Source organism: Thermobia domestica, chromosome 17, assembly GCF_964235325.1.
Source record: "Thermobia domestica chromosome 17, izTheDome1.hap1.1, whole genome shotgun sequence".
NCBI classification, from domain to species: domain Eukaryota; kingdom Metazoa; phylum Arthropoda; class Insecta; order Zygentoma; family Lepismatidae; genus Thermobia; species Thermobia domestica.
The window spans coordinates 63078377-63105115 of NC_137470.1; the positions used below are offsets into that span (position 1 = coordinate 63078377).

General features: G+C 35.8%; 1 protein-coding gene across 1 annotated transcript; it reads right to left on the reverse strand.

The window, feature by feature from the left end:
- Window positions 1-4529: 4529 nt before the first annotated feature.
- On the reverse strand, window positions 4530-25548 carry LOC145674645 (uncharacterized). Its single transcript, XM_081744863.1, has 2 exons — window positions 25065-25548; window positions 4530-9638 (listed from the first exon to the last, which is right to left on the reverse strand). The coding sequence occupies exons 1-2, from the start codon at window positions 25427-25429 to the stop codon at window positions 8450-8452; spliced, it is 1554 nt and encodes a 517-aa protein (XP_081600989.1). The 5' UTR covers window positions 25430-25548; the 3' UTR covers window positions 4530-8449.
- Between the last annotated feature and the right edge of the window lie 1191 nt (window positions 25549-26739).

Here is a 26739-nt window from a genome sequence, read left to right on the forward strand (position 1 = left end):
TTGTGAACCCAGTAGTAAGGTTACGGCTAGAGCCTGTGTTTGACAGTATCTCCAGCTGGAAATGCAGTGAAATACCGTTATCATTTATTGCTACAGAAAATTCAATTAATACAATTTACAATGTTTAACACAGACGGCAAGAAAAGAGAGTCACTTGGACAACTTGATCCCACGCTACAAAAGTATGCCAAATCATGTGCTCCACATTCTGCGTTTAATGCGGTGATGTACAGAAGAATGCTGCTCAAAAGTGCAGTGAACAGAAAACCACCTTTAAACTATACTACCAAAATATACAAAGCATTAAAAGCAATTTTACGGACTGTGCCGTAAATATGGCTGTTTATTGGTGAGTGAAACATGTCTGAAACTATCGGTAGGGAACAGTGGAATGCCGTTTTTCAACCAATTCTCTACATAGAAAAACGAACGCAAGACCCTAGAGGCGGATTGTTTGTAGTATTAAAATAAATGGGGCAGCAGAGCACAGAATGATCTCGTGCGTGAGTGTGAAATTTTTTGAGCCTAGGTGGGTCTGTCCAAAAACAAAAACTTCGTCAGGTGTTTCTGCAGACCATATAAGAACATTCCTCAAAGTTTACTTGAAACATGCCACGAATCATTTCCAGATGTCACAAGGTGAATAAAAAGTTGCTCATTTTGGTGAATATAACGAGCTTAGAAATGGATCTACAGTAAACATGGGATAACATCAGACACAAATGACATCCTTTTGTCGACTATTCTACTCAAGTACTCGTTTTGGGATAGTACAATTTTCATGACGCGCGTAAAAACAATAGCTTAGATTATGTCATCTGTATTTTTCCGACAGAATGCATCATCTCATATAAAGAGTTCCTTCTCCCGGACTGCGAGTTTCCCGTTCCCTATCTTACTCCCAACTCCAGAAGCCAGCAATCCAACTAAAAAGAAAGTTTCTACCTGAGTGAAGGAAGGACCCTTTGGATGAAATTTGTAAAGTACAACAGGTGTTACAGTGGACACTTTTACTAGATGGAATAATAGACGAGGTACTGGATTCTTTCGCTCATGTTTTTAATGCAACAATAAATACTTTGTACTGTTCAAAAAAGTAAAAACAATGAAATTTTTAACAAGGCACAGCGAACAGAGTCGCCACACATTTCAAAATGACAAAAACAAAAGCTTTGGGAACTGTGGTGTGCATTTAAAAATAAATATCTTAAAAAGCATTTCTGATATAGGACTTAATTAAAAAAAAAAACAATTGAGATGCAGCAAATACCTAGACTATATTAAAAAAAATCAGAAACCAGGATCAACAACACTAAAAAATTTTGGTCTCTTATCAGATCTAGGTCTAAAATTTCTAGCATACTTCTTGTAAAGTACAATGATGTAACAGGTGCACAGGTTGAGGGAAGAACAGAAAATTTTAATGAATTCTTTTGTAATAAATTTTCAACTGCATAATCAACGTACTTCCCTGTTCAATCCGTTTTCTCGTCCACTTTATCTCATTTATCTATCACTCCTCCAGAGTGAGAGTTACTCTTATTTTCTCTCCGGCCAGAGAGCGTCTGGCCACGACAATATAAGATAGACCTTTCTGAGTTTGAAATCATCTATTATTTCTTTTCCACTTTCGCTCATTTTTAATAGATGTTTCAGGGAAACCTGTTTTCCCTGTTCTTGGAAAACAGCCCGTTTCTCTCCCATTTATAAATGTGGATTATAAAGTTATGTGTCATCCTAAAGCAATATCTCACTACTCTGAAACATATCAATTCTCTTCCAGACAATTGTCAAAGTTACTTCCACATTACTTCCCGTTCAGTACAATCGCAAAGTTGGTAGTGGAGTGTGGACGGCCAATCTGCCGACAGAGGGAGCCAAAACCTGATTTTTTTTTGTTTCGACTTTACATAAAAACGTAAATAAAAGTTTCATTATTTTTCAGTTGCTGTTTCATATTTAACTGCCCTAACATCAAAAATAATAGAAGACCATATCTGTACGAGTTAGCATTAGAACTAATAAATGAAAACCTGAAAGCTCCTCATAAAATATCGACTTGGCAAAAAAATTGCTGGTGTGCTTGGCACAATACAGAAAACAAACTACCGACGATGAACCAGTCTAACCAATCCGAGAAGATATTTGTTACATCTGCGGGCCAAGGGAAAACAACAGAACTCACCTTGAATGTAATGATTGTGGAAAAAACCTGTTCAGAAAGCAGTCAACAAACACCACTACTTGCAATACATACCAGCAATCTCAGAAAGAGGGCAGTGACGTGGATGATGATGAACTTTGAACCCGCCTTGAGTCTACATATTGTGGAAAAACATATGCAAAAAGCACTCAATCATTACTGCTCCCTGCAATAGATATCAGCATATCAGAAGAAGCTCAGTGACATGGATGTTGACTAGGTTGTATTCTGTACTTTTGTGTCTTGTTCAGTGTGTTCACTCATATTTAGCAGTGTTGTAATTTAATTTAAACGTATACTTTTTGTCAACAATCATTTGCCTTAATTTACTAAACCTAAATGATCCAAAACATACACTTTGCATCATGCACAATGCTGAAAAATGTGAGAAATCGATCACGGCCGAATTGCCGTCGTCGCGAGCGGAAACTTGAATTGGCACTACGTGAGATTGATACGAGATATTGAACGAATTATATCGCACTTTTGACAACTAAAATGTTTTGCATTTGTATATTTTATCACGTGTGTAACTTGAATATAACTTTTTATCTAAAATCATGACTTTTCAGTAACTAGTTTCACATATCTTACAATGTCTTTCCACTAACGAAATATGGACTTCATGTAAACGCTTTTTACAATAATTCACAGCCATCTTTTACTTCTACGAGATAGCATGTTTCCCCATAATTGAACTTCGATTATACCATTATTCATAGCTTTGACACGAGCAGTTGCTCCCCATCTGTATTAATATATCTGTTGCGAAATATAAACTTTAATTAAGTCCTTTCTACACACTTAGAACGCTTTAGTTTTTTCATTAGTACTTAATAATATGTTTTCTCATGTGTGTTTTAACATGTGCATTGCAAAACGTGAGCTCCATATAAATCTTCTTTTCACCTGTGTGTTGTTGTTATGTTTGTAAGAGTTTCATCTGTGTATTAAAATGTCCTACCAAACTTGAACATAGACCAAATACTTTTCACACTCGTGGTATGTGTGAAGTTTTCCACTTGTGTATATTAAAACTTGTCTTGCCAAGCTTGAACGCGAATCAAATGACGCACTGGAATCAAAAGTTTTTAACACATTATTGCTAGATTTAACAGGATCGCGCTTTAAATTTTAGAGAAATGTGTTGGAATCCCGATATATTAATACAATGGTCTAAAATTTTGTATGCTGGTTCGTTTCGACAGGTCTGACGTTGTCTTACAGTACCAGATACTTATAAGGTAAGCAGAACGTTCTTGAATAAAATTTAAAACCTGGTTTGACAACTTTTGTTATAAAACGAGTGAAAAGTTGGTAAGTCAGTATAGAGTGATTCCATTTCAAATCGTCCAGGGTGGTCCACACGACTGTCTCAGATTTAGTTAATTTTTAAAATAAGAAACTACATACAACATTATTAGACCCATATTATTTCTTTTTGCTGAAAAAAAATTTCTTCGATATACAGCCTTCCAAAATGGCTGCCCTCCTCTCGGATTGCTCTAAAAACTGAAAAACATGTCAAACTAAAAATTTTATTGTAGAGAAACTAGTGTACTTAGTAACATAGTCGCAATAGCAGGAAGAGTATAAAGTTGTATGTTTCGGTGGAGGGCCAAAATTTGTCTATTGGTCCAATAGGAATCACGCAATTCACTCGCAATGTTGCAACTTTGGTGAAATTTTTGCTAATTTCAAACATATTTTTTCTGTCCTCACGTGCAATATCAACCATCTGCTTCTAGCATCGAAATCTACTCCATAAGGTCTCTTGAAAATGTAAAGGACTTACGTTTCCGATTATTACATCCCACGTTATAGCATGATGAAAAGCTGAAAATTTCATTAAGACGCGATGTTTGGACGCCATTTTCTCAAAAAAAAAAAAAAAACACCTTTTAAAAATCTGAATTTTTTCCATGTATTGGAGAAGTACCTAAGTATTTAATATCCGTTAACCGTTCATGCGGCTGAAGCCCCTAACATTCGCAATTAATTATTGAAATTTCGATTTTTGTACTTGGAATGTAAATATTTCCTATGGGCATTTAGGTATTATACATAAGGCGATTTGAAAGGGAGTATGAAAATTTTGAGAGATGAATCCTGACATCAAATCCAGTAGAAAAGTTCCTATAAACATGAGTCGAATTCCGCTTTGTTTTCGAGTTACAGGGTTTCCAACTCGGAACCCAAAATCGGCTTGGGACAATGGAAAATAAAATATATATTTTGCATTAAATCAGAAACTGTGTGTTAAAGCTTTGATAAAGTTCAGAAAGTTGATTTGTATCAATATGATGATTTTTACGTGCGTTGCAATTCGGTAAGCAGTGTTGCCAACTTGGTAGAACTTTCTTTCCAAATGACACTCCGTGGATTTTATTTGATACTTGGTATTCATTAATGATTGTGAACATCACGTGAAGCATAATTTCCCATCGCCACAGTTTTCGAAAGCTTACATGTACTATAGTAAAAGGTTTTATCTTGCGCGTTATTGATACTTTGTGTGATTCGGTGTCGTGACCATCGTCCTAGTGTTCTCTGAAAATTGTTTTCACTGTTAGCATGACATTATAGTGCACTAGTTAAGTGTTTGTGTGAATAACAATGGGGAAGTCCTATTACAGTAAGGACCGGATTAAATGTGTTGATTATGCTAAAAGCCATAAAAGGATAGTGCACAGAAAGAATTCTAGACAAAAATTTTATCTTGCGGTAAAATATATGGATTGCGTACAGCGTATCTGCCCAAACGTACTATTAGGGGAGGATGATTATTTGTGTCCTGTACACAAGGCGATTTGAAAGGCAGTATGAGAAATGTTGAGAGGTGAATCCTTCACCGTAATCTAGGTTTCACCGATAACAGCCGTTTTAATGGCAACACATCCATGTTTAGCATGTTAACTGTCTGGTTAATGGTTTCTAAAACTACATTCAGAAGAACAAATTCTTTATCTTGCTGGTGCATAATTTCATATTTACACCTTTCGTGGTCACCAGTATCTCACACACATTCACGTTTTTCACGGTAAATATTCAAAGCATCCTTTAGAGAAATAATCATCCTCTCCTAATTCTACGTTTTGGCAGACGTGTTGTACACAATACATATATTTTATCGCAAGATAAAATTTTTGTCAAATATTCTTTCTGTACACAATTATCTTATGTCTTTTAGAATAATCAACACACTTAATACGGTCCTTACTGTAATAGGACTTCTCCATTGTTATTCATACAAACACTGTAATTAGTGCACTACAATGTCACGTTACCAGTGAAAACAGTTTCATGGTTCCAGAGAACACTAGGACGATGTTCACGACACCGAATCACGTAATAAACTGTTTCGTGGTTGCAGCAGAACATCTTGAACAAGTTCGAACTTGATGTGTAGTGTTACGAGAGATTTTGCAATAATAAAAAAAAATCTTCTTCTTCTTTATTATTATTGTTATTATTATTATTATTATTACAACTTACACAGACATAATTTTTATTTGACTTTTTGGTTTAACTAATGATAGCAAATATCAAGTGAATTTCACACTTAATGTTGCAAACTATCAATAACGCACTGGATAAAACCTTTTAATGAAATACATGTAATTTTTCGAAAACTGTGGTGATGTGGGGAAAATTGTGCTTCATGTGATGTCTACAATCATTAATGAATACCAAATTTCAAATAAAAACCACGGAGTGTCATTTGGAAAGAAAGTTCTACCAAGTTGGCAGCACTGCTTACCGGATTGCAACGCTCGTAAAAATCATCATATTGATACAAATCAACTTTCTGAATTTCATCATAACTTTAACACATAGTTCTGATTTAACGTGAAATTTATATTTTATTTTCCATTGCCCCAAGCCGATTTTGGGTCCCGAGTTGGAAACCTTGTAACTCGAAAACGAAGCGGAATTCGACTCATGTTTATAGGAACTTTTCTACTGGATTTGATGTCAGGATTCATCTCAAAATTTTCATACTCCCTTTCAAATCGCCTTGTGTACAGGACCTAAATGCCCATAGGAAATATTTACATTCCAAGTGCAAAAATCGAAACTTCAATAATTAATTGCGAATGTTAGGAGCTTCAGCCGCATGAACGGTTAACGGATATTAAATACTTAGGTACTTCTCCAATACATGGAAAAAATTCAGATTTTTAAAAGGTGGGTTTTTTGAGAAAATAGCGTCCAAACATGGCGTCTTAATGAAATTTTCAACTTTTCATCATGCTATAACGTGGGTTGTAATAATCAGAAACGTAAGTCCTTTACATTTTCAAGAGACCTTATGGAGTAGATATCGATGCTAGAAGCAGATGGTTGATATTACTCGTGAGGACAGAAAAAAATATGTTTGAAGTTGGCAAAAAATTCACCAAAGTTGGCAAAATTGCGTGATTTCTATTGGACCAATAGACGAATTTTAGCCCTCCACCGAAACATACAACCTTATACTCTTCCTGCTATTGTGATTATGTTATTAAGTACAATCGTTTCTTTACAACAAAACTTTTAATTTGACATGTTTTTCATTTTTTGGAGCAATCCGAGAGGAGGGCAGCCATTTTGGAACGCTGTATATCGAAGAAAAAAATTTTTTCAGCAAAAAGAAAAAATATGGGTCTAATGATATTGCATGTAGATCCCATATAAAAAAAATAAATGAAATCTGAGACTATGATGGGGACCAATTTTGGTTTGCCTGGACGATTTGAAATGGAATCAGTCTATACTCAGTAACTTCTGACTACACAATAAAGAATAGGTTAAGAATACGAAACATAGGTACGAACTTTATTTTTAACAACCCACATGCACATTCGCTTTACATCATCATCCCGCGCTTCAGAAACGATTGAGAGCGGAAAAGAATAGAGGAACTGTGTGACGAACTTTTAGTGCACACCCTCTTTCCGAACATACAGCACGTACTCCGGTAAAGTCATTAAAACTTTGGATAAGAATGCCATTAAATTCGCTTTGAAATCAAAGACGTCAACAACTGGAGAGCAATCATGTTCCCTATTATTAGTGAGTCATTTTTTGACACACACAACCTGAATACAATTATTGCATAAAGTTTTTCTGATCAGTTTAAAGTACGTGGAAGGGACCAGGACTTGATGTTTTGATCGCTTCTAATCTTAAATTTGCCCGAAGTTTCTGTCAGTAATCATGTCGAATGGAACTGCGCAACCATGTATCGGCAGCAAATCCTAGTATTGCAAGACATGGAACATGCTTTTCCGCTGGATCTACACTTGTAGCTGATGAGGAAGGTGCATCCACATTATCGATGTTGCTTAAATTTGTTGCCTCTTACATATGAGGCAACTCCCTTACATATAAGAACTATCAAGAAGGGGTATATTTGGAGTTTTTATCTTTAAAAAAAAATAAACTTGTCGAATCGTCACTCGAATCTGCCTCGACGTCAGCCATCTTTTCTCTATGCAGCAATCCCTGTGGCGGCAAAGCAGAAGCGCCGTTCGTAGAGTAGATGCGGAACTAATTTCCCGTAACATCTGACCTCAAAATACGGACTTAAGAACTTGTCTTCCAAAACTCACATTCCATTCCAAAGACCAGGTACGCATTTGATGGGCTTAATGGGGTCTGATTCCTTTAATGTTTTATTCTATTGTAGAGCTCTTTAGCAGTGTATTTATTTAACTCTTAACATTTCTTCCAAAAATTGACTTAACAACTTGTGAGTGCGTCAATTCTTTTCTATATGCTATGTCTAGTTACGTGTCTTGCAAAAGCTGATCCCAAACTAAACCGTATTGAACACTTCGCATGTGTTTGGTTACTGAACTGTGTTTTAACATGCGATTTCCGCAATGTGAGCTGCCAGTAAATGTTTTTGTACACTCTCCGTGCGTGTGAGACTTTTGTCCTGTGTGAATGAAAGTTTAATTTGCTATATGTTGACGTTGAGTAAATGCTATGTTACGCTACTTGCATCTCTTTTGTATTCTTACACTATACTCTTTCCCCCATTTTTCAAGTGTGAGGTTGTCATCGTGTGGGTCAACACGTATGAAAGTTAAACAAATTCCATTCCAAGGAGTAGCCACGTCTGAGATTTTGCTCCTTTGTGTACTAACATGCCCAGCCAAACTAAATCCCATTCTACACTCTTCGCACGTGTGATGTTTTTCATGTATGGATTAACATGTGTGTAACCAAACACTAACATTGATTAAATGCCTTACCACACTATTGGCACTTGTGACGTTTTTCTCCTGTGTGGATTAACATGTGTTTTGCCAAACTTGAACGTCGATTAAATGCCTTACCACACTCTAAGCATTTGTGAGTCTTTTCTTCTGTGTGGATGAACATGTGTGTAACGAAATTTGAACGTAGACTAAATCCCCTACCACACTCTTGGCATGTGTATGGTTTATCTCCTGTGTGGACTAACATGTGTCTAACCAAATTTGAACGTAGACTAAACCCCTTACTACACTCTCGGCATTTGTGTCGTCTTTCTCCTGTGTGGATTAACATGTGTGTAGCCAAACTCGAACGTTGATTAAATGCCTTAGCACACACTTGGCACTTGTGAGGTTTTTCTCCTGTGTGGATTAACATGTGTGGAGCCAAACTTGAACGTAGACTAAATGCCTTACCACACTTTTGACACGTGTGAGGTTTTTCTCCTGTGTGGATTAACATGTGTGTAGCCAAATGTGAACGTAGTCTAAATACCTTATCACAGTCTTGGCATTTGTGAGGTTTTTCTTCTGTGTGGATTAACATGTGTGTAACCAAACTTGGACGTCGATTAAATGCCCGACCACACTCTTGGCACATATAATATTTCTCTCCTGTATGGGTTAACATGTGTGTAGCCAAAGTTGAACGTCGATTAAATGCCTTAGCACACTCTTGGCATGTGTGAGGTTTTTCTCCTGTGTGGATTAACATATGTTTAACCAAACTTGAACGTCGTTGGAATGCCCTACCACATTCTTGGCACGTGTAACGTTTATCTTCTGTGTGGCTTAATATATTTGCAGCCAAACTTGAACGTCGACTAAATCCCTTACCGCACTCTTGGGATGTGTGTAACTTTGCTACTGTATGAATTAACATGTGCGTAGCCAAACTTGAGCATACACTAAATTTCTTTCCACACACTCTGCAGATGTATGTCCTCTCACCTGTATGTACTAACTTACCACTTGACAAAGTTGAACTTTGACTAAAGCGTTTATCACTCTTTTTATACGTATTACGCTCTTCTTTTGCCTGTGTCAGCATATGTCCTGTCAAACGTGATCGATGAAATCCTTTGCCAAACTGCATCGAAGTACGAAATTCCTCATCTGAATGAGAAACGGTTTCCTTTAATGTAATAAACTTACTCTCTTCTCCGTTGTAAGCTAATACGTTATCGCCCCTGTAACAAATTCAACAAACAAGGAAATGTGAATGGAGATAATGAAAATGTAATCATTCGCTAAATTTCATGATAAAATTAAGCTTAATTTGTTTTATTAAATGAACTATTTCAGAAATATGAAATGGAGTACCACTGAGAAGTCTCCATATCTCTTTATTCTCAAAATAAGAGGCTGTAGTTTGTTTCACTTTATCAAATTGAACAATCATTTATATCGTGGCGGTAATAAGTCTTTGACCTGGTAATGGCGGCTGCTTTGAAACAAATGCACAGTATGAGAACTAAATCAGCCCTATCTGTAGTTTCGTGTGGAGAAAAAACAAACTTGCGAACCAAAGGATTAAGAACAACTCAACTTATTAATATAAACTCTACCGAAGACCATTCACTTATATCATCATGAAAGGAAAACGAAAGGTTTTTTCAAACGAAGAAGAAACAATAACATACAACTTTCCTTGCAGAGGCAGAGAAACTTAACGTAACCAGACTAAAGACGAATCATTTACAGCGTAGTGATCGTGGTTCATTGGTCTAGGTGCTTGACCAGTAATCTGGAAGTTTTTCGATCGAATACACGTCGAGCAACTTTTGTTATTACTTTATGAATTTTGATGGCGATAAAACACGCTCTATTACATTCAAATATTTGAGTACTTGTTTGTTTCAATACTTGAACCATCAAATTTTCAGGTATAATACTAGTGATAATAATAATTATCTCGAAGAATATTTAAAAATTAAAAACTTATTATCGCTCAGGTGATACCATTACAAGCAGAAACGTGATGTTAGGCAAAAAAAAAAAAATATTTCGGTTTTGTGTAGTGTTGCCCATGAAAAGACGAATTTCTCATCTCGATGCTAAAACAAACCAAACAAAATCGGGATGAGACTTAACATTTTCATTCGAGACGGGACAAGGCTAACTCACACGATCGTCATGCTTTGGAGATAAGAATCGAGACAAGACAAAAAGTATCGCAAACATTTCTCGTATTATATCCATTCTCGAAATAGTGTATCCTACCCTTTAAGCAACAATTGCTCTGTAGACTGAATCTTATACATTATTTTGTTACTTTGTATTTCAGAGGTAACTGAATTATGGTCTTTGTATATATTTTTGTAGCAAAGCTTTTATAATTACATCTGCAGACGCCACAAGTTAAATTATTACATGCTTCAGTGTTCAGTTATATTCAGTTCTTTTTATTACACTTATTGTTCTGAAAACGTACAGTAGAATTTTTTCGACACAAAGTATTATCGGAAAACTTTCGTTTAAATTTGAGTAACTGTAGAGCCACAGATGGAGTAGGTCATTGAGTAAGTCGATCGTGGGTCAAAAGAACGCGACTCACTGCTACCCACCACCACCATGACCCACTGCGATCACGACCCAGAAGTATGTATCTTCTGCACACCAAACTACAGATATGGCAGAATTAGTTCTTATACTCTGCATTTGTTTCAAAGCAGTAGCCACAAGGAGCGTAACAGATTGAGTGTCGCGCGTAGCGGGAGGTTGCAAGGCTAGTAGGGAGTTGCAGAGGGGTAGGTGCCGAAGAATGCAGGAGGGAACATGCGTTTTGCTGTGATCAAATCATATAAACTGTGCCTACCTTTCCCAGCGATAGTGTAAAATATTTCTTCCCATAAATTGTTTTCGTGTGATTGTAACGTTATAATTAAATTTAATGAATTTTTGTCACATTAAACCAGTTCGAATACTAAGATAAGTCACCACTAACAGGCACTCTTCGTTTATACGTATCTTTGTAATAACTAGTGATTGCATAACTTTCAAATTAGACACATCACATTCACCACAACTACTTTTTATTCTGTAATCTCCATTAACAATTACCATTTGCCATATCAAACCGAGACAAAAACTCTAATGTTATTACTGTAACCACAATTACAGATTATCTACCTAAAACCAACATATCTTCTATATATTTTTTCTTCTTCTTTTTAACAACAGATTGTGCACTTTTAAGTAGCTCCATTGCCCAAAATAGCTAAAAAAAATGGAAATAAATCACAAATATGCAATATCGATGCATCATCTGAATTGGCATGTCATGAAATCAAGGATGCAGAAAAGAAAAGTTTCAGACTATGTTATTTCAGTGATGTCCTTAACAGAATCATTCAAAGTGGGACTAATCGCTTTTCGAAACACGAAAATGTCAAATGGGACTTGGTATGTTTCGATCCAAGGCGGAATTCCGATTTTAAAGACGAAATACATTGAAATGTAATGAACAAAATCTGCGGCATAGGTAAAGGGAAACCAATCGAAGAACTAGAATTGAATGCAGATATTTGGTCCAAGACATCGCAAGGAGATGTTGTGAGTGAATATGATATTGAATATATAAGTAGTGAGTATGAAGAGGAAGCATGGTGAGGCGATATTCAACCAGGGATGTAGGAAATCAAAGTAAACTTGCAAGTCTTGCCTTACGTGTGCTTTCAAAATCATATATGTTTATCGCATGTATGCCTTATGTTATACATACCTCTTTAAAATATAAAAGTTCCTCCTTACTATCCCTTTTACACAAGTAAAAAAAAAAAAAAAGCGAGCGTAAAGCTGTAAAAGTTGTAAACGAGCGTTTTTCATTCTCATTAGTATTAAATAAAGATTAAGGGCGAATCTCGGTCAAAACAAACTTGAATCGTTTATGTTAATGCAGCATGAAAGGGATATACTATGATCTATAAGATGTCTTAATTAATAAACTTTGTCATGATAATTCACAATTGAAAATATTTCTGATATAAAGTAAGAATGTCCTTGCTTCATGTCATATAAACAAATCAAAGTAATAAAAGTTAAATGTTATATATATATATATATATATATGATGCACTGCCACACACTATATATATATAGTGGCAGTGCATCAATAGTAATTAACACTAGAAGGACCGCACTTTCTACCTACCTATAATGCCCGCAATGGGTCATTTTGACCCATATTAATTTTTATACTGATAGTGTGGATTTTTCTGTTGGGTTCTTGTCTTTCTGCACTAGAAGGCGCGAATTATATTAAATGTTAGTTCAGAAGTACTTTTTACGTACATTAAGGGGTAAACAGAAATACTTATATACTTATATATACAGATATACTTATATATACATATAGATAGCTAGTTATAGGATATATGGAAGTGATATATGCTTCAACAATACACAATTTATTTTTCTAATTTGTATGAGAATTAAAATGTTAAAAAAAATGATTTTTTACAAAATGATGTTTCTAATAGTTTTCCTTCTGTTATTCTTTTTTGAACACGAAATTGTTTCTAGGCAGTCTGTTATTTTACAGATGAACACTTTAGTTAACATTTTTCCTTTCTTATTGAAATAATCTTGGGAATACAATGAGCTATAGAGCTTCACCCACTCATGAAAATGGTGCAAGGAGAAAACTGTCTTACACGTCTTTCTTGCACTCATTACACACCAACACTTTCGATGAGCACTTTCCGCAGGCAAATCTTTTGCATGATGGGCAGCATGCAGATAACTTGTTGGCACATTTTGGTGCGACCTGGCAGTGCTTTCTTTTTGTAGAACCCTTAGTTTGCTGTGGAAAATATTGTTTGGGATTCCCTTTCCTTTCTTTTATGATTTCGTCAGCTAGATCCAAGAGGAACTTCCTTCTGCTTATCCGTTTTCCAGTGACTACTTTGTAAACTATCCAAGAATTTATGCCTGTCAAGTCCAATATGTTATAAAGAACATGAACTGGCCATCGTCTACTACCAGCTCGATCAGAGTATTTGCGCGCCATTTTAATCCAGAACATCTAAACCTACTTACGTGTGATTGTAAAAGACAACTGTTTCTGGCTTCTTTTTCCCTGTTGTTGGTACTTCTACATCAGGATTCAGAGTGCTCAAAATTAGCACGTTCTTATTTTTTCTACAGAGGTAGTCTGTCATTATGTGGCCATATTGGTTCTTATATATTTTTTTATCATATAGCTCTCGATTTGGTTCCACTTTTTTTGACACAGACTGGTAATTCTCTACGTTGTTTCCGTAGTGTGCCAACAATGCTGATAGCATCTTTCTTCAACTTCTCAGCTAGCGATACAAAAGTAAAAAAGTTGTCGCATGTAAGGTTCAAGCTGATTTTCTTATATAGTTCCATTAGACGTAAAACTACATATTCCGGAAGAGGCTGATCTGCAGGCTTATTTTCGTCTTTTCCTAGGTAAGGAAATCCGTGAAGGCAGTAGTTAGTATTGACGTCAGCTAACAGCCAGTACTATATTCCAAATTTATCCTGTTTCGTTGCAACGTACTGCAAAAATCTGCATCTACACTTTGTGGGATATAGTTGTTCGTCACATGTAACATTTTCCCGAGGGTTGAAACAATTCAACGAATTTTTCACAAATATGTCCCATATTGAAGATGCAAGGGGAAATTTGTCAGTTTGTAGCTTGATTCTTCTCTCTGTACGTATATCGAATCGAATTTACTTAATGATTTCAAGAAATCTGTTCCTACGCATTGCACCTCTAAAAAGAGCTACTCCCCATTTGCTGGACCAACAACTTTTCAGTGGCATATTCCGCAGACCTAACACACCTCTAACATAGAGCAATGATATGAAAATTAGAAGTTCATCTTTATCTACTGTCCAATTAGGTTTTTCTTTCTTCGCCTCTTTCTCGGTACATCTTTTGATAATTGATAAGAATTCATCATTGATAATCAGTCGAAATGCACTAAACAACGAATCCTCGGTTATATTTTGCTTTGCATAACGTGTTGGCCCTGGAGTAATACGTACGATGTTCTGTCTTCCACCCTGAGATGAAGCTGATGAATCTATAACCTCCCATTTTGTTCCATCAGCCGCAGTTATAGATCTTGGTAGATTATGTGTTTGTGGTACGGAATCTTCAATATCACTTGACTCATTCGAAGAGGATTCCGTTGATCTTTCGGACACGTTCTCACACTCTTCTGTAAATTCAGAATCCGAACCTGAAATCGGCACATCGTCATCAGACAATGTATTTCCATCTTCATCTCCAGAATCGCTTTCTGAAATACTTTGCAATTCTGCTAGTATTTCTTCGTTGTTGCGTAAAATTTTCGATCTTTCCTGTGAGATGCTTCCAGAATGATCGCATAAAAATTGTATCTTGGTATACAAAGCAGTCTGTTTCATCACCTCACCTGTCCCCAAGAACACAAGTAACTTGTAAACATTGAGTAAGTTTTGAGAAGATCAAGAGGATTTTCTAGAAAGCAAGCGACCATTTCTCCATTAGTTATTACTTATAAGGATTGGAAATGAATAAATATGGAATAAAAAAAACAGACGTAGTGAAAGAAGATTTTTATAGATTACAGCATTAACGAATAACACCTAGAGGTAACATTATGTATTCCACTTGGTAGTAACATGTATTTTATCCTTGCGCGCCATCTGTCAGACACATCAAAAACTTCAGTAAAAATGAGGTACGTCTAGTTATGTGTAACACAGTTGTAAAACACAATGGCATAAAATATGTTGCTATGTGTTTAGTTCGTACCAAATATTGAAATATACCATAAAAATATATGGAATTTAACATGGGTCAAAATGACCCATTGCGGGCATTTTAGGTATAACTATAAAATTTGCCTTAGTTTGTGAACCCACAATGCTCTGAATTTTAGCATTGGTGCAGGCCAATAGCATTAACAAATTCATAAAATATTATTCAGTTAGTATTTCAAATACGTTTACAGTAAAATATTAAAATATGGTGATGGGTCATTTTGACCCATCCGGTCCTTCTAGTGTTAAGCTGTCTGAAACCCAAGTCAACTATCATAACTCCATTTTCGGGCTGTCAACAAATATGTGTAAAAAGCAGGATGCCAAATACCACAAAAAAGGTAGATTGGCATATTGTTACATCACCTTTTCATTTGAGTTTATCCACCACTGTTTCCTAAAGTGATAATTTATCACAAATTATGAGAAACTACAAAGTATAATCTGGTTACTGATAGTTCGAAAATTCATTTAGTTCACTGCTTTCATACAGCTCAATTGAAGTCCCATAATATAAGGGATCTAAGTTATACATGACGTTTCCAATAACGTTTATTTATATTCGGAAAAATACTCGCCGGATCACTACATGCAAACTAAGAGAACCACATCGCACTGCACTCGAAGGTCTACCAATGAGTGAATTACGTCGTGGTTCTCCTTCCAGCTTATATTCCACAATGAAGAGTCAATTTCCTAGGCATAAATATGCCTACTTCGAAAGTTAGTTCTCTTGACCGCCAAAGTCTTCACCTTATGTTTGATGTAGATGTTTTATTGGGTGTAACGGAATAAAATTATGTGGTTTTGAAACTTACAATTTTGAGCGTTTAAACGGTCTGCGAGGATAGTTTGTAATAATACTCCACATACAACTGTTGATCAGCTTTAAAACGACACCCAAGCCTGTATCCTATGAGCTTTCAGCCATCAGCAAGTGCTAATCGAACAAATGTCAATTTCATTTGAAATGTAAAATCTAACTTTAATTTTTAAGGCTTCACTCCTGAACTTCCTGAATTTATATAGAATAGCTCAGCGTTTACAGCTTCAATTGCAAAAATATGGACCTGTCCAAAAAGGCAGTATGATGTGTGGTAGAAGCTATCAATACACACAAGAACTGACAAAATGATAGAAAACTCATATATTGGTGGAATTCAATCGAAAATAATGTGAAAAAAAAATTAAAAATTGACAAAAAGGTGCAAATTAAAGAAAGCGAAAAATACGCGAAAACACAAAATATATTCAAAAACGGATACACAAGTAAACTATAAACCATTAGCTCCATAACCTTCTCGTCAGTCTTGATTCCTGGTATTCTCACGTTCCTGCATTTTCGATTGGATCATAAAATATACTCCCCCGTGTAAGAAATATAATAAAAGTAGACAATAGTTTTTCTTAAAAGAGTTTCTACCTTTCCCCCATAAAACTTTGGATTCATAGGCATCATCGTGCTTTCCTAATTTAAACCTGGATTCGAGAATGAAATGCAGCTTAGATGGTGTATTTTTCTGTTACTAAGAAATTTTGTTCGAAAGACGAGATGCACTTCATAATATCGCATATATCGATAATATTCTTAATCTGGACTGTACAGGGCTAATTTATAAATAAATAAATAACGCTTCGCTGGCATTTTATGAGTACATCTCATTAACCCACAATGAAGTTTGACTTAACATCGCTCTCGAATGAATTTAAATAATAATGATGATGTCAGCCTACAGGAGTCCTATATAGAACAACGAAAAGTCGTTTATAAAATACCCTTCTCAAAAGTACAACGAGAACATTATCTGATAAAATGCTGCTGCCCCATAAAGAAAATTGAAACTAATGGTACTTAGAAATCGATTTGTGGTCATAATGACCACCCCCTTTAAAGGAAACCCAAAAAGAAGAAACCGACGTCAGGCACATTTTTTGTTATTAGGATTCTATTTTGTCAAAAAGGATACTTCACACAGTTATTCTCTATTGATAAATCTATTCTTAATATTCTATTCCAAAGCTTTCCTTAACAAAAAAATAGAAAATCCTTTGGGACTTGTATCTGTGGTGGGGGGCGCGGTGGCTCAGTGGTAGAGCGTTCACCTCTGGTGCTAGGGGTCCCGGGTTCGAACCCAGCCCCCGCCAAGTGAACTTTGTGGTGGACAAACGCCGTGCTCGTGGGTTTTCTCGGGGTACTCCCGTTTCCTCCCACTTCATTCATTCCACCATTTCACTCATCTCTCATTATCACCGTCTCCTTTAGCCTAACCGGCATAGTCGTGGGACGCAAAACTCAAAGATTTCATTTTTTTTCATTTTTTGTATCTGTGGTGATTTACACTTCTGTCTAAAATCTAAAAGAGAGCAACAAAATATATTTCACTCACCTAATAAGAAAGACATGATCTCAAATTACATTCTCTGCAGTTAGAAGCAAAATAACAGGCAATAGCTGTTAAAGTTCGAAACGTGTTTCAAATAGAATGGTTGGAAAATTTTTCATGGTTTGAACCTGGGTTATTCTTACATTCCTTTATATTCCCAAATAAGATCTCAATTCATTTCACTCGCCTAAAGAAATGAAACGATCTCACATTATACCATCCGCAGAGTAGGAGCCGTTCTGATCACCAAGTTTGGAACAAGTTTAATGCTACGCTCAAAATTACTTTCATGGTTTGTCAGTACGGACATTAAAACTCCTTCTTCATTAAAAAAAAAAAAAAGTTACTCACGAGTTACTTGCGTCTTCTACTAGAAATAACAGGATGTAAAGTATATACTTCTACGATAGGCTCAGAGCAGCGCAAACAAAAATTCCATATGGAAAGCGCTTGAAATCGAACGAATTGAAACTTATTTTGTACTTTCCACCCTCACCCTCGCCATCGAATCTTGTCCTCGCCCTCGCGATAGAAGTTGTCCATTATCCTCGCTCGCCCTCGCCTTCGTGCTCAAAACTTTTCCTCGCCCTCGCCTTCATATCATTGAGGGCGAGGGTAATTGAGGGTGAGGAGGCCTCGAGAGGGCCTCCTTCGTGAGGATCAGAGCATTAATTATTCAACGTATTTGTTGAATTATTTCCTTATCGTCAGTGGCGTATCCAGGGGGGCGGTCGCTCCCCCCAGAAGAGGAAACTTCTTTATTTTATATATACATATAAAACGCATCCCAGATTTTTGAGCTCTTAAAAGTAGCTCTAAGTAGCAGTATTACAACCCACCACCTCCACCAGAACTCCGTCCTGGATCCGCCCTTGCTTAACATACGTCCTAAAGAAAGGAAACTAAACATATCATCGTATAACTTACTGTGGAACACCTAAAATGGAACAACTGTTACAATGGAGATCTCGGTTGATAGTGACGTTTACATCATTTATCAACAGTATCCAATGCCTTTACTTCAAAATGTTCCTTGAACTTCGGTGCAAGCATAATTATTCAGCCACACAAGGGCGGCTCTCATGAGGGTGAGGGTGAAGTTTGATGAGTGGCGGTAGAGTGACTGCCGCGGACTATCTTTCAGAATTTGACAGTCAACACGTTGGCAATCCCTGATGTATGTAGCATAACTGAGGAACTTCAACAAATTCAAAGGGAAAGATCTAAAGAGCTTAATTTTGAAACTCCGTCAGCAAACTAATAAAATACTTCAGAACACTATTGTTGTATTATCACTCGGAAATATATACCCACTCTAACCTATAACATGAATGACGTCATTGATTTGAATGTGAATCTAGGTTAATTGGTATTTTAAAATATAAACTGAAATGTGTCAATGTGCTTGTAAGGTTAATTTCGATGCTCAAATATTGTTAATATTTACCACTAATAGAGATACATTTGTCCTACCTTAGCAATGTTAAAATTTTGAATTATTTTCAATAATTGCCATAAATATGAATCTTTGTCTTAAAAAACTAGCCTAGGGACCAATTTGTGCACTTTATCACTTTGGTTTTGGTTCATTTTTGGCAGCTATCATTGTTGGAAATTTTGTTTTCAGTAATTCCCACAATTATGAAATAATATCTTTCAAACGTTGTCTCAAGGATTCCTTACACTACAAATACGTAAAGGCAAATGAAAAATGAAATCTTTAGTTTAAGATCCCACGATTATGCAAGCTAAATGCTAAAGGAGACAGAAGTGAATGATAAAAGAAATAGTTGAATGAGAATGTGGTAGGAAACTGGAGAATCCCCAGAAAACCCACGAACACGATGTCCTGCACCACGAACTTTTTTGGACGGGAATCGAACATGCAACCCTTCGAACAAAGGTAATTTCTCTATCGCTGAGCCACCGTTCATCCCTAAATTGCACGCTCAGAGCACGCCCTCGCGCACCCTCACCCCCACCATCGAAGCTTGTCCTCGCCCTCGCGCATCCTCACCCTCGCTGCCGAAACTTGTCCTCGCCCTCTTCGTCGAAGCTTTTCCTCGCCGTCGCGCACCCTCACCCTCGCCATCGAAGCTTTTCCTCGCCCTCGCTGCCGAAACTTGTCCTCGCCCTCGCGCACCCTCACCCTCTTCGTCGAAGCTTTTCCTCGCCCTCGCGCACCCTCACCCTCGGCATGGAAGCTTGTCCTCGCCCTCGCGTCACTTTGGGCGACGGAACTTGATGGTGAGGATGCCCTCGAGTGGGCCACCCTCGCGAGGGTGAACATCTTTGTAAGTATGTCCTTAGATAAAAGAAACTAAAATTAAATTTATGCATTTCTTCTATTCTTTACCTTCTCTAAATTTTGACATCTCATTTAGGCGCTTTCAGGAACTGAGGTGGTAGTATTTCACTTCAGATCACGTTATCGCTAACCGGTGAGTGAAATAATTAGTTATTTTCTACAATCTAGAAAAGGATAAGAATATCTAGGTAAGAGCTATAAAATTATGCACAATCGTTTTATTTGTAACATGTTTTGAATTTGGATCTGTTAATGGTGTGCGTTCAGCTTTTCACCATAGGGGTTATAATTTGAAATCACACCATTTAAAAGACAAGTGAAATTACTTAAAATTTTCGAGGATCATAAACAACGAATGGGCCTAGGTATGAATCACACACAATTTCTTACTTTTTTATTTATTTGAGACGTGTATACAACTATAGTGATTATTGATGCCGTTTTCGATTTCAAGTGGTGAAAGTTTTAAAGATTGTTATAAATATTTTTACACATCGTTGGAATTACTATGTATTGTCCTCCATTACTCAATAGGTTATGATTATTAATATATATTTTTCAGTTATATCTTATACATGCTATGTTAAACAAATAATACACAATAGGAATTTTTTGCGCAGCATTTAGGTAAAAATTCTTATTATAATAATGTACAAATTCGTATTTTACGAGGTGCCAGGCGAAATAGCACTAGCTTCAGGAAAAAAATGCATACGCAAAGAAATTTGAAATAAGAAACTGATGAGAATACAAAAGAAAAGCAACATTCTTGCGATTTCAATGTCTATTCATGATACTTTTGCAATTCCTTATCATAATTATAATAACTATTATTATAAAAATTAAACAAAATAAATACCAATGAGCCAAACCTACTGCGTTAGAAGACTACGGATTCGATACTGATAGCGGCCCTGTTTGATCATTTTCTCATCTCTACTCCTCCTAATATTTTGGGTTCTTTCACATCTATAGTATCCTTCTCCATAACGTTAGTTAGAAGTGTATATTAACTTGCTGTTATAAATTAGTATACGAATCGATCTTCATTCTCCTAACGTGATGACAGAGAGAGAGATAAAGCGTAAATTAACATCATCTTTTTCGCACTTCCTTTTCCCCAGTTAAGTTAAAAAAATAATGATATATAACCTACTGTTTATTCAAAACTATGATGTCTTGCTGTAGTATACGAATCGAGCTTCATTCTCCTAACGTGATGACAGAGAGAGAGAGAAAGCGTAAATTAACATCATCTCTTTAGCACTTCCTTTTCCCCAGTTAAGTTAAAAAAATAATGATATATAATCTACTGTTTATTCAAAACTATGACGTCTTGCATAAAAATACTTTGAAGTACCATAAGACGGGGTTACTTTGCACATCGGACGGACTTTGCACATCGGGCGTTACTTTGCACAAAATTTTAAGAGATTTACAGTTTTCTGTCGGGAAAACCATGAACAGTAAAGAGGAAGTTTCAACAGTCACCGTAAGATGGAACATGTAACTGTATTTTGGCTATAATGTTGGCGGTTAAATTCAGTTCCAATTATAGAGAAAATTTGTTCTTGTAGAGGTATTGAAAGCAGTCACTGTAAAGGCTTATAAAATTTGAAACATATCATCTGTAGGAATTTCTCTCGAAGTTAAAAAAGTTTCGTAAAATACTACCATGTATAGTGGGACTTTGATGCAGTAGTTGAAATTGAAATATGTATCGCTTTAAAGTCATAAAATAACGTAAAACTCGGAGAAGGCATTTCAGCCTCTACTCGCAGTTGCTTTGCACCGGTCCAAAAGAACGTTTAGGTAAAAAATTATTACCACTGGAGCCTCCTGTGTTTTAAATTTTAGGTAAATTTCCTATTTAGGTAGATGCCGGGAAGAATTTCTTGTTAGAAAACAAATTATTGACAGTGGGGTATCCAGAAAAGTAGTTTGACACGGCCTTCACTGAAAAAGATTTTTTCTTTATTCCTTTTTTTTTTTTTTTTTTTTTTAGAAATCACTACACATTTAGGAGTGGGCTTGTACCTTATACACGTAAGAATCACTAACAATAGATTACCTTCACTTTACTTTCAGTCTTTACTTTCTTTACTTTCAGTCAAAAAGTGACTGCAACCGATTAATCTTATCCGGTTAGCGGAGCAGTTTAGGAATCATTCTTAAACTGCTCCCGAAATTGGATCAGATGAACCGGTTACAGTTACTGTCCGAGTCAGTGTAATGTACAATGTTAAGAATTATGCTATAAGTACAAGAGCCAAAATGTTACTAAACACTATTCCTAATCAATCCAGGTGAAGCACTATCAATATTGATATCTAAATGAGGGCTACTGCTACCCCAACTCCGACTCAGGTACCTTAAAAACATCCTGAAAAAACAATATTGAGTCAAACCAATACTATAAAGCTAACGTAAGAACGAAAACAAAAAAAAAAAAAAAAAAAAAAAATACTCATCACTAATTATAAATCAGTGCAGCATGACAAGGAAAAATAAATTACATCTCACCAACATAATGGAACCACCAGCAGCAAAACAAATACTTTGCCAAATACTCAAATGAAAAAAAAAAATCAAGAATAAAAATAATATCATCAAAAAACGAAAGCACTCACCGTTTCGCCATACCAGAACACTCATGAATAATGAACTCATAATTGATGATTCACGAAAAAATAAGATAGCAAGAACACATGCCCAATACTCAATTTCACATTACTGAAAAATGTTCCTTTCCGCAGAGACGTCGATTTATCAAAGCGAGCACACGTGTTATTATTACAAACAAGACTAACCAATAAACGCCCATTTTACTATACGTCGGAAATATCTTCAGCCTCTGACCACAACCATGACAGGTTTTCTCTAACTCAAATAAACCACACAGTGTTGCAAAGCGATATGAGTTAATATCCGAATCTAATAAAAACATATTTAAAAACGACAAGAATTATTCTTTGTATTCAATTCATGAAACGATTTTTCAATCGCATTTGATAACTCGATCGTCGCCATGAAACCAAAATTTAATTACGCTCTCACCGCATCGTACACATAAAAGTAGACAGAATATGTGACGGCAAAGTAACAAACTACCAAGTGACTGTAGAGAGACAACTAGTGAGAAAAATATGAACTACCAACAATCTTTCAAAAAAGTCGTCACACAAAAGGCACGAACAGTTCCAACAAATGACTCGGCCAAAAACAGTATCAGCAAGTGACTGAATAGATTAAAGACACTGTTTGAGTCTAATTAAGGTCTTTCCTTTTATTATTATTATTTTTTTTTTTTTTTGAAAAAAAAATCATGCAATTGTCGGTGGTCTTCAGTCTGAAAGTTACAAACCCCGTAAATCTTCCACTGTTTATGGTTCGAATGATATTCCTGGAAAAATGAATAACCAAATAAAATCAGATCACGAGGATCACTTTTACTGTTCGTGAGTTGGCACTTTTGTGGGACATATGCTAAACTATTAGAATGTGGTTCCTGAGTCGGTACCAGAAAATACATAATTTTCTTTACAAATATCGATAATTCAAACTAAGTACTGATACCCGTACCATCATTCTAATATCAATATTAATAAAATGCATGCAGTTTTGTGTAAAAAAGTAAAACGTTTAAATACTGAAGGGAAAACATTGCACAGAAACGTATATTCAACATACTTTTTTGTATATTGTGCAAAGTAACCCTACCTATGAAACGTTTCACATTTCAATTTCAACAATTACATCGAAGTCCCATTATGCACACTAGTATTCTACGAAACCGACATAACAATGACGGAAATTCTTTTAAAATTTGGCGGTCTCTACAGTGACTGCTTTCCATACCATTACAAAAACAAACCCTCCCGGTAATTACATCTGACGGTAACCCGCAACATAATAGCCAAAATACAGTTACATGTTCTATCTTACAGGCTAGTTGAAGCTTTCTGTTTACAGTTCATGGTTTTACCGACAGAGAACTGAGAAACTCTTTATATATTTTGTGGGAAGTAATGCCCGATGTGCAAAGTAAACCCGTGTTACGGTAGCTAGCAACCACTGTAAGCGAAATGAAGTATCAAAATTCAATGTGGCACTTCATGACACGGAACTAGAAAAATGTTTGTGAACGAAGGAATCCATATAATTAAGAAATTACGTCCCTAATGTATTGTGTTACTTTGGAACACAAATATACAAGCAAAGAAAGCATTTCAGGATGTTACCTATAAAATACTTAAGAACGTACAAGAACACAATCAACACGTAAAACATATAAGTTATCCTAAATAACGCATTTTGCGCTTTCCTCGTTTACGTACATTCTGCGTAATGCCATAATCTGCATAGTAATCATATTTTAACCGGCCATCTAGCATATGCTGGTTAACGTTGTTTGTACAATAATTCGTATATCATGTACGTTCACTAGTCCCCTAAAGTGATCCTGTATAGAGAAATGAAGGTCCATACCATAGAAATGATTCCTGGGAATGTAAAAAATCGACTTCCTTGAAAGAAATGAGCGCAACTAAGAAATGGATTGATGTGTGGACCATTACAATTAATGGATATCCATTGTTGGTTAAAATATTCTTTATCTTGTATTTTGATAATGTCTATCGAAGCCGTCCGGAAAAATGGGGCTACACACATTTGAGCTAAATCCTAAGTAAAATCGCAAACGTCCATAGTTTTTGTTCCGATATAATACATTCCACGTTTAAATTTGGAAAATTTTAGGATAATACCATTTGTTTCGCGATTTGTTATCTTACGGAAGTCTGTATATAAATAAAACAATATCGTCGAGCCCATATTTCAAATATGTGCAACAATTGGTGAGAAATGTGTAATCAATAATACAGAAATAATTATTTTATCAAGATATGAACTACATGAGATTTGTATGAGTGGTATCGATCTTATTATTATTTTTATTTGTTATACAGCTAGTCTATGTGTGCCATGCCATTTCCAAATTGTAGGTTACTAAGTTACGTTAGAGGTATCTCCCATACATAAATATTTCTCGTGGAGTATTGCTTTTAACGAACAAAGTTTCCGAACCCATGTAACCGTATTATCAATCTGAGCCAATTAGTATATGCACAATTGAACATTACCTTTCTGGCCGAACTGAATGTAAACTTTTTGTTGTTAATTGTTGGGAGTCATTAGAGTAGGACGCGCAAGTCTCCTGAACCACTATTTTTCTTAGAGTTTCTGTATTACATTCAAATGCAGTCTCTTCTTTTACTGCAAATTCTGATTTCACCCTATCAACGTTTAGTTTCAGATTCAAAGAATACATTGCTGTATCCTTGTCCATTGTTTCCTCTCCTTCCGTTGTAGATAATATTAACTCTTTGTTGTCAATCATCAGTTCGTATGTGCACCCTTTCCCTTCGAGTGGATCTTCCTGAGGTAAGTCATAAGGAATTTCTTCTTTGCACATCAATTCCAACTTAACAGACGTCTCAACAGACATTGTGAATTGAAATATAATAAGAATTTAACACTTTTCTTATACTTCCCTTATATTTTATGTTGCCAGTGTTAATGAAATGATTTACAAGAACGTTCACAAAAGCAACTTTGAATTTCCAATCTTCTTCTTCTTCCATTGAGTATTTTCCCGGTAGGAAGGAATTTTAAAATGGGAATATTCTCGTGTGTTTTCCCTGACCTATAAATTCCCGGGAAGGAATTTATTTCCAACTGTTTATTTTATTTTCCAAATTATTAGAACCAAATGACTAATTACTTTATTTTAATATATTATTATTTACTTCTAGGTTTTAAAGAATTTGGAGGTAAAAAATTTAAAATTTTTTGACTGTACTTTATATAACTAATAATATGATTTTTTTAAGTTTCATTTGAATTTGTACTAAAAAGTAAGCTAATTGTTTATATTGGGGCGGAAGGGGGGGGCAAAAGCAGCAAAATGTAGGATGATTTACGGAAGAAATGGGTTGATAGTGATGTTCAAGTAGTCATGAAAGTATCGAACACAATTTCTTAGGGCAGTAGGGGATTTGTACACACCGTTAAAATAAGTGGAAATGATTTGTGTGAGAAAAGAAAGTGAATAGTTGGTAACCAAGATATAAAACAACGTGCCATGCGGGGCTGTATCCCGCCTTCACTCGCTAACGCTCGCTCTGCATTGCATTCTGAATTTAATGTTGGTAACGAAAATTATCTCGCCCATCTTAGCCACAAAGCAAAGGACATTCTAGGTCCTACACAAAATACACAGGGTTGCAAGAACTACAAAGTTATAATGTACAAAAATAAAGGCCTATAGCCACCCTACTCCAGGCTCAAAAAGACCCATGCATTCATCATCCCTTTACTTAACATACAAAAGTTTGTGCTGCTAAATGTCATGGTATCAATACCACAAGACATAAACGAAATGGTTCAAATTTTTTAAAAAAAACTTTTGTTTCCAGGGTCGTGCACGTTCAGTAGCGGATCAGGAAACATGAAATCATCATCCCTATCATCCCTTTACTTACTATACAAAAATTTGTGCTGTAAAATATTGTGGTACCAATACCACAAGACATAAACGAAATGGTTCAAATTTTCAAAAACTTTTTGGCCAGGGTAGTGCACGTTCACTAGCGGGTCAGGACCCATGCGATCATCATCCCTATCATCCCTTTACTTACTATACAAAAATTTGTGCTGTAAAATTTCGTGGATTAATACCACAAGATATAAACGAAATGGTTCAAATTTACAAAATTTTTTGTGGCCTGGGTCGTGCACGTTCACTAGCGTTTCAGG

What these genes read in the sequence shown, in the direction of transcription:
- LOC145674645 (XM_081744863.1), bottom strand. Translation starts at nt 25,429, where the DNA reads ATGTCTGTTGAGACGTCTGTTAAGTTGGAATTGATGTGCAAAGAAGAA. An exon ending in CATTCAGTTCGGCCAGAAAG is followed by an intron (nt 9,639 to 25,064) that starts GTAATGTTCAAT and finishes AATTTGTTACAG; the next exon opens with GGGCGATAACGTATTAGCTT.